The sequence below is a fragment of the Rattus rattus genome, chromosome 1 (assembly GCF_011064425.1).
Source record: "Rattus rattus isolate New Zealand chromosome 1, Rrattus_CSIRO_v1, whole genome shotgun sequence".
NCBI classification, from domain to species: Eukaryota; Metazoa; Chordata; class Mammalia; order Rodentia; family Muridae; genus Rattus; species Rattus rattus.
Window position 1 is genome coordinate 53,606,597 of NC_046154.1, and position 14,146 is coordinate 53,620,742.

The 14,146-nt window shown below is 43.0% G+C and overlaps 1 protein-coding gene across 1 annotated transcript in view; it reads right to left on the reverse strand.

The window, feature by feature from the left end:
• Positions 1 to 14,146, reverse strand: part of Cachd1 (cache domain containing 1) — a 223,501-nt gene that overhangs the window by 76,836 nt on the left and 132,519 nt on the right. Inside the window, exon 4 of the mRNA XM_032901775.1 lies at positions 8,576 to 8,682. Within this exon, the coding sequence (XP_032757666.1) occupies positions 8,576 to 8,682 (107 nt within the window). The remainder of the gene's footprint in view (positions 1 to 8,575; positions 8,683 to 14,146) is intronic.

Here is a 14,146-nt window from a genome sequence, read left to right on the forward strand (position 1 = left end):
CAACAGGAAGCAAGTCTCAAGCCAATGTGACAATTAAGAGGAATAAATATTTGGAAAAATGCTCCACATCCTTAGCCACCCAGGAAATGCAAATTAACACTGCTTTTAAGTTGCATCTAACCCCACTTAGAACGGATATCATCAGGGAAACAAACAAATGCTGGTTAGGATGTGGGAGGAAAGAACTTCCTTTTAATTACTGAAGAAATCTCATAAACTTTTCGTTTTAGATTTATGTTATGTAGATGAATGTTTTGTTTGCAGACATGCACCACTTGTGTGCCTGGCACCCTCAAAGTTCATAAGAGGATCATATCCCTGGGAACTCGAGTTACAGATGAGAACCATCTCGTGTTCTGTCATGTTGGTGCTGGGAAGTGAACTTGGGTCCTCCGGAGGAGCAACCAGTGCTCTTAGCATCGAGCCATCTCTCCAGCTCCAGAAGACGAACGAACTCTTATACAGTGCTCCTGGGAATATACACTGGTACAGTCACTATGGAAACCAGCTTTAGAGGTTCTTCAAGGAAGTATATGGCCCAGCTATCACCACCCCTAGGTATATACACCTGAAGCACCTTAGGTCAGCCTTGCACAGAGACACATCCACAACTACTGCTATTTCATTCCAGTAGCTAGGAAATGGAACCAGCCTGAGCATCCAGCAGCAGATGAGTAGACAAAGGAAATGTGCAACGTGCGTGCGCGCGCACACACACACACACACACATGCACACACACATACACACACATGCACACACACATACACATACACACACATGCACACACGCATACACACACACATACATGCACAAAAACAGAGAGAGAAAGAGAGAGAGAGAGAGAATTTAAATCATATGTTCTGTAAGTTGACTGTAACTGAAGATCATTCTATGAAGTGAAATAAGCTGACTCAGAAAAACGTGTGTGTGTGTGTGTGTGTACACAGGCACGCACGCGTGTGTGTCTGTAGCATGACAGTCAAAAGGGAACCATGAAGAGACAATCTCCCAGAAATGGAGTGGAGTCTGTTCAGTAAGTAAACTCAGCAGTGGACTGGAGCTGGAGGTTCGAGTCAATCTCAGAATCCACAAGGAAACAAGGGGAGGTACAAAGAGGCAGGGATGGTAAAGAGAGTAGGATGATTCTTATAGAAACCGAAGGAAGACTTTAACAGTGAAGTTTCTACGTCAACAGCGAGGTGGTCAAGCCAAACTTGGTCCCTACAGTCTGAAGGCTGGCTTGGAGGGACTGGCTAGTCCATTATATAACCACTACTGCAGTAGTGTAAGAATGTATATACACATGCGCACAAGAGGTTTTAGGTTACATTCGCTAAGTTAAAAAAAAAAAGCAGTTTCTGTCCATTGTAATCAAATATATCACTAATATATCATTTATTATGCCCTAGCAGGCTCTGCTCTCCATGTTACTTTTTTAAATGTCAGCTAATAGTTTTCAAAAGATCCTGTCTGGGAATGGTGGTCCACATCTTTAATCTCAGCATGACAGAGGCAGAGGCAGGAGGCAGGTGGATCTCTGTGAGTATGAGGCCAGCTGGGGCTTCGTAGTGAGACCCTGTCTCAAACAGGCAAACAACAAAAGAACATCCCAGCTTGCCATGCTACTTTAGAGAATTGGAGCCTTTAGGAGGTGACCAGAAGTGAGTTTTTGAAGGTTACGAATGCATCCCTTTCTAGCCCTATTACCTGACTTCTGGTCCATGTCAGTGCACTAAAGGTTTCTGACCCAGGTCCAGAGCTGCTCTACAGTGTCTCTCACCACAATGGAACCATGGGCCGAAATAAACCTTTCTTCCCTAAAATGCTTTCAGTCAGATATTTAGTTTTTATATGTACAATGTATTTACATATACAGGCTTGTTATGAGAAACTGCAAGGCTTTTAGGAACATTTAGGAAGGGAAATTAGGGTTAAGAAAGATGATCTTGTGTTTTGCATCTGATGAATAAAAACCAAATCATAGACTCTCAAACATGGAGGCTTATGATTGATCTAATTGATCTTAGAAGTTTTGTTATAGAAGCATTACACCTTTTATGACCAAAATGCAATTACAAAACCAAAATCCTCAGCTTTTGTGCTTTTAGAGAGAATGCAGGTTTTTCACTACACAGTTACTAGGAGGAATTTGCCAACGATTGAGTGATTAATTAATTTATGCACTGTGATGGAGACTGAACCCAGGGTCTTATGAACACTAAGCAAGCTGTCAGCCTGCTAACGGTTACCTAACAGACAGTTTTTAAGGTACAGATGCAGCTTGATTTATGACGGGGCCATGTCTCAACAAACCCACTGTAATCTGACAGCCTACCCAGTTCAGGGACTCAGTAAAGGCAGAATTCATGTTGTTTTCTCCTGAGAGAAAGTGACAGACTTGCTGGGAGTGGCAGCTCTCTGTCACCGTGCAGCATGAGGAAGGACCATCCCCTTGCAAACTGCTGCTGGAGAAAAGACCCCAAATCCAAGGGCGGTTTCTACTGTACATGTTTAGAAAGCTAGGAGCTATCTGTATTAGAAAGGACAGACAAAAAGCACACAGGGAGCCGTCGTCATTGACCACTGAAGGAAGCCCGGAAGTCAGCAAAGCGAGAAGTCTAAGCCTCTGGGGCCCACAGGCTCTGAAGCCCACCGGTATCTCCTGCACGCAGCATTCATCTCTAATGACTTCAATGCCCCTCACACCCTGTCAATCCTGAATCTCAGTGAAGACTGCATCATTACCAAGATCGGAGTGTGCAACTTCAAATGCCCTTTAAATCAGACACAATGAAGTCCAGCGACTCTTCCATTGGGTACAAAAGACCAACGCCTACTTCACTCTCAGCTCAGTTGCATGATTCAAGAGAACGAGAGGCAACCTTCCTTGGATTCTTCAAATAATCTCTCTTTAGAGATGAGGCCACGCGCAAGAAAATAGCTCAGCAGGAATTTGAGAGAGAGAGAGAAAAAAAAAAAGAGAGTGAGAAACTAGAGATAAAAGCAGGAAAACACCGTAATATAACACACGTGCTGTCAAACTTCAGTTATTTGAATGGAATCAGGGATAAGCAGTCAATTTGGAAAGTAGCGATCTGGCAAGGGTTGTTCTTAGGAAAAGAATGCACATGTGTGCTGGAAGGAGGGATATGTGACCGAGTTTTGAATAAATAAATCTAAGAATGGCTTATAATTTATGTGAGCCTATTTCCAGCGAGTCTGAAAGGCAATCTGAAACTGTGTTATCAATTAGGAGGCCATTGATGGATTATATACAGTCTGCAAGGGCCTGGGGCTGGACATCTTACAGATGTAAATATCAGACATGCGATAGCCTACAGAGCACATTAATTCGGTTCTGAAAAGAGGCATAGGCTGCAGAAGGAGGAAGAGGGGCAAGCTTTGAGGTCACCCTTCACCCTCTACCACGCCTCTCATATTACAAATAAGTGCTCAAGTATGTGGACTTTGGGACGAAGCCACCACCTGGTAGAATGTCACAAAACTTCAAATGCAAGCCAGCCAGTGCTCAAATACCTAAATATTGCTAAAAGCTGCTTGTAAATTGAGCTGTGCCAACCATGCCGAGAACAACTCTTGCTAGGCCGTGAGTTCTACTTGAGACGTGCTCTAAGAACGACCAGGGTTCAAGCTCTAGTCTTAAGCTCCACCCTACTTACATCTATTTCCACCCTGATATTCAGACCCTTTTACACGTCCCTTAACAGCAAACAGCGAGATGAAACAGCGTTCTGTACGAATGCTAAGGCTTCACCCAGTGCCTGAAACTTAGCAAGTGCATGGCTACTGAGCTACACCCCGAGCCCTTGCGGGGATGGCTAATGATTTATGGGACTGAGTTTCACTCTAACCCCAGTAAAGGGAGGTAATCACAGAACAGCAGACAGCCTCTTCCACTGTGTGATCTGACTTCATACTAAGGAGATTCGCTTGGAAGGTGTCTTTAGTGAGGGTTTTATTACTGTGATCAGACACCATGGCCAAGGCAACTCTTATAGAGGAAAACATTTAATTGGGGATGGCTTATAGTTCCAGAGGTTTAGTCCATTATCATCATGCCAGGAATCATGGGAGTGTGCAAACAGACATGGTGCTGGAGGAACCAAGAGTCCTACATTTTGATCCGAAGGCAACAGGGAGAGACTGCCTATCACACTGGGTGTAGTTTGAGCATAGGCAACCTGGAACCTCACCTCCACAGTGACACACTTCCTCTAACAAGGCCATCCATCTCTCCAAATAGTGCCACTCCCTATGGGCCAAGCATATTCAAACCCATGAGTCTATGGGGGCTATGGCCCTTCTAACTTCAACACAGGGAACATCCCAAAGTTCCAGACCCTATGATTATCTACCATTCTACACACTTGCTCTTCCTTCACTCTTCCTTCTACAGTGAAATCTTCTCATTCTGCATCTCCTACCTCACACAGAGGAGACTCTGGTCAATCTCTTCTCTGTAACACCAAACCCAAATGTGGTGCAATTTTTCTCAACTTAAAATATCCCCATGATGCTTATAACCCACCACTATTTTTCTTCTACGTAAACCTCAGGAGTTTGTATAAGCGTTGTCTAATTCCTTTGCCTCATCCCTGAAAGCCTGACCCCTCCAGCACTGCCTTTCATCCTGCACTGCCATTCTGTCCCATAACTTCCTGGCCTGCCAGCAAATCCCATGGCTGTCTTTCTAACCCTTGCTCAACCCAGGAAACTCAACACAGCTGTTCTCTATTCTGCCGTGAAACAACTTGTAACTTGCTTCCAGAAGATACCCTTGGCTTCCAACCCTACCTGCTCCTAGACTACCTCTTTGATAATTCCTTACTTGATTCCTTCTTGTTCAGAGTCCTCTAAGTGCCAAGAGACCCCAAGATTCTATCTCTGGGGTTCTTTTCTAGTTGCCTACTACAGGATTATAGTCATATGATATAGGTGCTAGGTAGACATAATGAATTCCAAATTCAAGCATCTATTCTATCCCTAGACTCCAGACTTGCATAAGCGGCTGTGAGATCCTTTTCTTTGAGTATCTGCTAAACACCTAAAACTTTACTCTTCCCAGAGATCCTATTCCATTCTTGATTCCTATTCCCACATTCTACCCATCCCTTCTCCACATGCCCTCTACTGCATTCAGAACTGTAGCTGAAGTCCTACAATGGCTGGTCAATCAGGATTATCAGGATTTGGTCCCAAATCATCTGACCTAATGTCCTATTCCATGATCATGCCCCTAGGCTCTACCACAGCCACACTGGTGGTTCTGCAGTTTTTGAGCATAAAGAAAAGTCAAAGCCTTTGCCTTGGACCCCTTTCCTTCAGTTAGGTCCACGATCTCCAAGGCCTACTTATTCAGACATTGTCAACGAGCCCCTGTGTAAAAGGGTGAAGTCCCAAAGCTCCAAACATCAGAGATCCCTATGCTTCATCTCCAAGTTATGTCTGCCTGGTCACACATGTTCTCATCTGTTTTGTGCTCCTGTAACAGAATACCACACGCTGAGTGTGTAGTACAAGCAAAGAAGGTGTTTTTGAGATTGGGAAGTCTAAGATTGAGAGGCTGCATCTGCTGAGGGATTTCTATATTACAGCACGGCAGGCGGTATCCCACGGGGTGAGAGACAGCAGGAGATTGTACTCAAGCTCTTTGAAAATTGTCATTAATCCCTTTATGAAGGCAGAGTCTTATGACCTAAGGTTTTGGGGGATGTGTGTGGGGACAGGGCATAGTCAAAACGAAGTAGTATTCACCATCCCTTGGTGTACAATTCTTGTCTATTTGTTTATAATCTGTAACTCTCAACCTCTAAATAAGCTCTTGGTTCTGTTTATACCTTCCGGCCAAGTGTTTATCATGAGGCAGGGTGTTTAATAAATTCTTATTGAATAAACTCCAGTTATGTATATTTATTCTAGTTAGCGCCTACGTGGCAACGACTTGGAAAAATTGCTTCTGTATTCAATAAGAAAAAGATATGGTGCTATTATTATTAATGGCAGGGTTAGAGCCCAACAATGAGCTTGCTGTCAGAAACCATGAATAGATAAAAGATGGTAAGGAAATGGGGGCGAGGCCCTGGCTGTGGCTGCTTCCAGATCTGTCAAGGCTTAGTCCTTCCTGAGGTAGGTGGCCCTAGCAGAGGCAAGGGAGTGTCCTTCTAGGCTCCATAATTTCCTGTGTGCATGAACCACCCTCATTCTTCCCCAGTTTATCCTTGTGTGTTTGCATAAATAGTATGCATAGTTTGTATGTATGCACGCATGTAGGCATCCATGAGCCACAGCATACATAGAAGTCGCAAGGACAGCCTTAGGTGTCCGTCCTTTCGTCCTACCTTCTTTGAGAAAGGATATCTTTTCATTGGATGTTGCTATGTATACCAGGCTACCTGGCCTATGAGCTTCAAGAGATTCTATTTCCAACTCCATCTAGCTTAGGACTCTAGATATATCCGACCACACTCGACTGCATGTAGGTTCTGGGGATTCAAACTCAAGTCCTCCTGCTTGTGTGGCAAGTACTTTTTCCTACTAAGCAATCCCCACCCCCACCCCAACCTCAGCCTGCTCTTTCTTATAATCCCAAGCAAATAACCAGAAAGTAATGAACGAAACTCAGAAAGTCAACATCAGCCTGGCGATCTATTATCAGAGAGACATGTTAACAAAAGCACTGTCTACTTAAAAGGCATAAAAATTACATTTGAAAACAACCTTCTCTATTTGTGAATTCAACCAGCAGCAACTTGAAAATGTGCGGAAACACCTCAATGTACAAAATGGTGTACACCTTTGCTTGTCATTCCCAAAAGAATGCCGTGTGGCAACCATTTACATAGCATTTGCATGATATTAGGTATTATAAGTAATCTGGAGACGATTTAAAGAATATGAGAGGAAGCACAAATGCTGTCCGTAAATGTCACACTATTTTATACGGACTAAAGAAAATAGTCCACAGAAAAATTTCACAGAACCAACCTGAGGGGCTACTATAATCTGTAATTCCTTCATTATGTTTATCTTTTCTTGACGATAAATGTGTACTCAGATTGAATTTAAGACTACTCCATCATCCTTAAAAGATAACTATTAAAATTATGCAATGGGTCTCCAGGTCTTATGTAAGGGACACTGTTCTATTTTTCTTTATTAGTTCTAGTGGGAACCTCTCAAGTCAGTGTGCCTTCTAACACTTCTGAATCACAGACAATGCTAAGCTGCCCGGCGTATTTTGGGGGAAAGACTTACATCTGATTCTACTCGAAGGCTGTTATTGCAACAACACGTCCTGTGTTGCTGAGCACACAGGAGAAGCACTGAGGATCACGTGTCAGTTCTGTGGCCCGTGTTAACTGTGCAATCCTCCACAGTTAACCTTCTTCTCCTACCCCATGCCTTTATATGCTGTCTTTTCATGAAAACTATTCTCATTTAACTTCCTGTGTGGCAGTAAACCTCACCTGCTCCAGAAGACTTCCAGACTCTCTGACCAAATAAAAATGATTGAATATGTGATGTGCGTTGGCTCCGAGTACGTGCTTGGCAGAGGAAGGCTGGATCATTTATCTAGCAGTTATGGTTTCATTATCTCCGAGAAACTTAAAATGTTCAACTCTTTCTTTTTAGGCCCAACAGACTCCCTGGTTTGTGTATACAATTCCCAAAGACTACAATCTCTCTCCCAGGCAGAGCCTGGATGGGGTCCTATAAGTAAATACTCTGGTCTTCTGGCTTCTCTCTTGAGTTTTATATGTCTACAAGGGTTCTGGTGTTTGGGAAATTTAGGCCTTCATGCTTAAGGATTAGCTCTGTCAAGTTCCCAGCAATGTGAAGGCTTAGAACCTTTCTGGGTCTTGGTAAAATCTGAAACTTGAGGCAGCTGCTATTTCTGAAAGTTGTCCCAGTTTTTAAACGGGGAAGCCTCTAGATCTTGAGATCTCTCAACCAACGTACACAAGGGCACACAAGAGAAAACAGGAGAGAAATTTGGAACATAACTTTGAGGTCAAGAGAGGAGGAGAGGCATCATGGTACTTTGGAATTGGGAGCTGCTGTATGAACAGAGTTCCTATGAGCTCTCACCACTGCATACGGTGGTGAGATAAAGGAGCTGCAATCTCAGCCTATAGTGTACTTGTGCCAACTCTACTCGTTGTTCATTCAGAAAACCCTAAAACAAACTTAAAGATTACAGATCGCAAATGCAAATAAAAGCGAACACCTTCTATTATAGCAATAGCGTGGTCACTGACATGGCCTTTAAAATAAAAGATGTAAAAGTTCCAAGAACGAGATGATGTATCAAGGAGCCTGGTTCAGTACTTGGCATTTTCCATATATATGGCTGATTAATACATGCTTAATACACGCCTACCTGATAGTCATCCCTTCTTTCCTACAGAGTTAACTTTCCCAAGAAACACGTACAGTTAAGTAGATGATGTCTTTCTTTAAAATGTCAACAAAAATGCTTGGGACAATACATTTGTTCAATGTGCATTTGTGGGGTGAAGTTTACCTTTAGGAAATGAAAAACCAAATACTGACCTGAATTTAAGTCTCGTCCTGGGTTGAAGGCTCGGCTGTTCACAGTAGTAGAGAGTCGATCACAGCTCACTGTTCTAGACACATTGGTATTGAAGTTCCCGTCAAACCTGAAACAACAGAAACAGATTAGCAATTCGTACCTGGTGAGTTTCCCATCTAGTAAAAATAATTGATAAAAAAAATTTCATTCACATCGTGTATGAATAGGCCAGCCCATCAGCAGTAGGATGGTGACTTAACAAGGATAACCAAAAATTAAAATTTTATTCTAAATAATGTGCTCAGGAAAAGGAGTATCCGTAGCTAGAAGGCTTAGAAGTCAAACTGAAATGCTAGGAGATTAAAAGAAAACTGACCTTTAAAAGCAATTTTTACTCAAGGGACTTGACCTATTACTGTTGATAAAGGCAAATACGAAGTAGAGGACAAGATTTAGGCATGAGCAATGGCATAGCTGTGAAACAGTTTCTCACTATGTTATGTCTGAGCACCAATGGCCAAGTCTAAGGACACGAGTAAAGGGGTGTACAAACTGTGGAGCGGAATTATCTGTCCTGTCACTCACAACTAAATGTCTGACATTGAGAAACAGTCAGTTTCTTAACCTGAAAATAAATAAATAAAGTTTACTTTACAAAGTTTTTAAAAAAGGGTTAAGAGTAACGTGTGGATATGCTTCTCTTGGTACCTGATTCAGGACTGGCTCCTACCCTGTCATCACACATAGAAAGCTGAGGTCTCTTTTCCTTGTAGTAGTTCAATGTTAGTATGAAAGACAGAACAGTGCTAGTGCCCACACTGGTCATAGGTGGGGCCAGTAAATCATTTGCTTAGAAAACAATAATCTGAAAGAATACACTCAGACCCACACCCGTAGTGAGAATTTTGTTTAAAGAAGTTATATTACTGGGCTATGTTTCTGTTTTAATCCCAGGTGTGGATATGGAGCTGCTTCGGAGTGTCCACAGCAGCTGACTATGATTTGTCTCATGCTCTGACAGGGGAGTGATTCTGTTGACTGAAGACAGTTTACATTTCCAGTTCTGGGAACTCTTCGGGAGTATAAAAATGTCAGAGTCCAAGAGGGTGGGAAGGCTGCTGTTCTCTGTGCTTTTGCTGGTTCCTGTTGGTGGTGTTGTCTTAAGCAAAGAGACAAGAAGAAATTGGCTATCTAATAATGAAGACCAACACTGCCCAAAGGAGCTCAATGCCCCTAATCAGCAGGAAGTGGTCTAATGAGATCGACAACTCCTTTCCCCTCTAGTCTTTTTTCTCTCTGACATAGTGTTAGGGGGTTGGAGAGTTGGAGAAGTGTGGTAGATATAAGAACCCAATAACGTAGCCAAAAAGTCAAGCTGTACACACCAACATGTTTATATAAGCAGTAGGAAGGACAAAACGCTTCAGTTTCCCTATATCCTACTTTGGATGCAGAGAGAGCTCCAAAGATTCCAGGAGGCAGTCAATAAACTCAACCCAATGCCAACTCTTTAAACCCTGTGATGCACACAGTGTATACCTCATCAATTAACCAGCAAATGAATGAAATTCTATTACCAAGCTCTAGGAGGGTCACTTCTAAACTCAAGATCCATTTATTCATTCGTGACCTTGGATTATCCATTAACTCATAAAATATAAGAACTATTGAGCCAGATTTAGCCTATAAGCAAGGGAGCTGTTTTCACCTCAGTTTCAAACCCCACCCCTCAAAATTGGAGGATTTTTTTATGTATATGACACTGTCATTGTCTTCAGACACACCAGAAGCGGGCATCAGATCCCATTACAGATGGTGTAAGCCATCATGTGGTTGCTAGAAACTGAACTCAGGACCCCTGGAAGAGCAGTCAGAGCTCTTAACTGCTGAGCCATCTCTCCAGCTGTAGAATATTTTTAAAGTATCATCTCAAGGATGAATTATGTAACTGGGTGTTGAGAACCCTTTATTCTAGCCACCTGCCCAGTTTAGAATCCAATCAACAATGTTGGCTCTGTATCAAAGAGCTGTTACTTTTACACACATAGTGGTTCTATTCTGGACTTGCTCCAAATTGTCTAGATGAGAAGACTGCTCCCTTCGAAGCCATGGGTGGGGAGAAAGGAGAGATTAAGGCAGTACCAGCTACCTACATGCATGCTAGTGACACAATAATCCACAATCTCATTGTCCCTGTGCACTAGCAAACAGAAGTCCTTCCCTTCACACATGCCTTCATAGGAGGCCAGATACTAAGCATTTGGAGCCTTGTGGTCCATGAGTTCTGTGGGACACGTCCACTCTGTCACTTTAGTGTACAAGCAACCACAGAGAAACTCAATGTAGCTGTTTTCTAACAAAACTTCGTTGTTCTAAACCAAACAAAAACAAAAAACAAACAAAAACAAAACAAAACAAAAAATTTTTTTCAAGTGTGGACTACACCAGAGGGGCTCAGAAAAATTTGGATAATGAATACATGTGTGTTTTGATAGGTCCAGTACCATAATACATAGCTACTAGGCATTTGAAATGTGGCCCGTGTAACAGGATACTACCTTTCATGCTTATTTAATGTCAAGTGCCAAAAGTCACTGAACTGTGCTTGCCATATCGGACAAGCGAGGTCTAGAAGGCTCTCCTATTGTCCGGCTATCTTTCATGTTCCTATTTGTAAATACTTTGTAAGAAATATCTCCCCTTAGGTTGGATGCCTTTACAAGTATGTCAAGTGCCTCTGTGTTCTCTCAACAGCTTGTCTTATATGTTAAATTTGGGATTCTATTTGGGGGGGGGTATGTGTGCACCCTTGGGTGTGTGTGTGTGCATGGCTCTGTGAGGTGGCCAGAGGTTGCCATTAGGTGTTTTCCTCTATCACATTCTACCTTATGCTTTGAGGCAGGGTCTTTACCTTGCTTTGCGGCTACACTGGCTCACCAGCAAGCCCCCAGTATCTTCTCGCCCTTCCTGGTATTGGGCTTACAGCAGCACCTTGCTGTGCTCAGCTTTCATACAGGTTGGGGGAGCTGAACCCAGGTCCTCATGCTTGTGCACCAAGCTTTCTATCCATTGAGCCATCTCCCTGTTTGTATTTGTTTCTTTTTTAATGTAAGGATTTTATGAGCTAAACTTTACGAAACGGGTGAGAAAGGAGTAAATATATAGCTAGTTTCAATAGTTATATTTAAATAGCTAGTTCATAGTGTGTAATGTTAAATATATAATAAATATAACATATAAGTATACTATATTTATAATATAATGTATATAATACATATGGTTTTATATAGTATATAAATATATTATAATATAATATATAAATATATAAGTATGGTTTATAATTTTAAATAGTTTAAATGGTTGTAATCATAAGACTTAGCATTTTTAATTTTTAGCATGTTTTTATACAGTGGATGCTCATTCTAACCCACTTTTCATGAATTCATATGTCCATCCATTCTGAGGTGCGCGGACGGCTCCTGATGGTTTAACAAATGAGCACTGACTCACTGAATGGTTACAAAGCACATACAAAGTTACATAGATGGCGTCTGGACACAAGTCACTCTCAGGATGCATGCTGGGAGGTAGACTTCTGCAATGCATGCTGGGAGGTAGACTTTTGCAGAGATCAGTTTATTGTTGGGGCATGGAATCTGAATTTGACTGCTTCTGAGGAACAAGAAAGCCCTTCAGTGTTGTCACAACTTTTACAAATAAACTAAGAGAATTGCTTTCTGTAGGAGCACAGGTATTCTGAAGTATGTCTAAGACACTCAAAGACAGAGCACGTTTGGATGTTGTTTCCCGAGGACAGAGTCTTTGGATTTGGTTTGGATCAAGAGAATCGAATAGCACCTAGGTCTGCCTGTAGTTCATAGTGAGATGTCATCATGCAAACTCTGAAGCCCCTTTCACCTATCTATTCCACGGTAGAGACATAAAACAAGTGAGACCGAGGCTATACAGTAAGGGAAGGGAGCAAAGAAGACTTGAATTCTGGACCCAACTCTTTTGCTGAGACAAGACACACACCATTCTGCTTCTAAATGACCCAGAAGGAAAACCTCACTGAAAAGGGCAATACAGGATGGCGTTTGGCACACCCTACCAGGGACGTTTTGGCTGAGACAGAGTCCCTGTGTGCCCTGACAGGGTGTCCACGGTCGGGACATCTGCTCTGAGCCCCACCCTTGGAGGGCTGATATTGGAAAGCTGGCTTATTGGAAACAGGAAAACCAACGGAGCAGAGCTCTAAGAGCACTAATGAGAATGTGGAAGCGGCTCGCTAACAAGAGCACTGATCCACGCACCTGGGTTGGCCGTAAAACAGTTGACAACGCAGTGTGTGTCCTTATCACTGTCACTGATATCTCCCAGGCTTCTCTTCTAGCTCTCACAGCCTTCCCTTCTGACCACACCAGACCCAGTACATGCTTGTCTGCTGATCGCCAGCGTCCAGTGTGCCCTCCCCTCAAGTCTGTCTCATCAACCTACATTCCTCCTCAGCTCCCCTCAGGATGAGTTTTTACCTCTGACCTGACTGGAGTTGTTCTGCTTTCTAGTTAAGATCCTGTGTCTTTTTCTTGCCTTTGTGGGGTGGGCGTGCTTTTTTTTGTCTATATTATTATTTTATAATCAGATTTAACATAATGCCATGGTCAGGAAAACTGAATTCAAGGCAGGCAAGGCAGCCTTCTGGGACCGTTTCTGCAGTCATTCCCCAAAGGCCTCACTTTCTAACACAATCCAGTGGTGATTCGGTTTCATGAATATAAATTTCAGGGGGAAAGGAATATAAACACTGAAATGATGTCATCAATAAAAATCCAAAAGTATGACGAGTAATTTATCTTACTCATTTTAGCATTTCCCCCCCTCTATCAAATACAGATCTGCTTGCCCAGTGATGGTGGCGCATGCTTGCTTGCCTTTGATCCTAGCACCTTGGAGGCAGAGGCAGGTGGATTTCAGAGTTCAGTGCCAGTCTGCACCCCCACCCCCAGCCTCTCTCTCTCTCTCTCTCTCTCTCTCTCTCTCTCTCTCTCTCTCTCTCTCACACACACACACACACACACACACACACACACACACACACACACACCAAAAAAAGTGAAAAGAAAAAGATTATTGGTAAGGACAGTAATAAGCAATTATGAAGCCCTGTCAGGCAACCGGCCCCCAGGCAGCTCTCAGATTGTCTTTTCTCTCTGGTTCCGACTGCTTTGAGTTTCCCTGGAGTCCGTGTTGTACCTTAGTCACTGCGCATGCACCCATCTACCTGCAAGTTCATGTAAAACCTAGAAATAGACCCACCCTGACGCTCTCTTCACGGCCTGTGCCACTGAGGTGCTGGTCAGAGATGTCTAGGGAAGGCATAAAGCAACGAGGAAGAGGAGAAAAAGGAGGCGGAGGGGGAGGGGAAGAGTGTCTGGGCTAGCAGGCCAACTAGAGGCAAAGATGAAGGGGGGATTATCTCCCAACTCTCCTCTCTGCTCACACAGGATAAATCCCTGCTGGTGTCCAGACTCCAAACCTGCTCAACTCTAAAAATGGGAAGGAAACCTGCTTAGTCGTCTTGATACACTGGT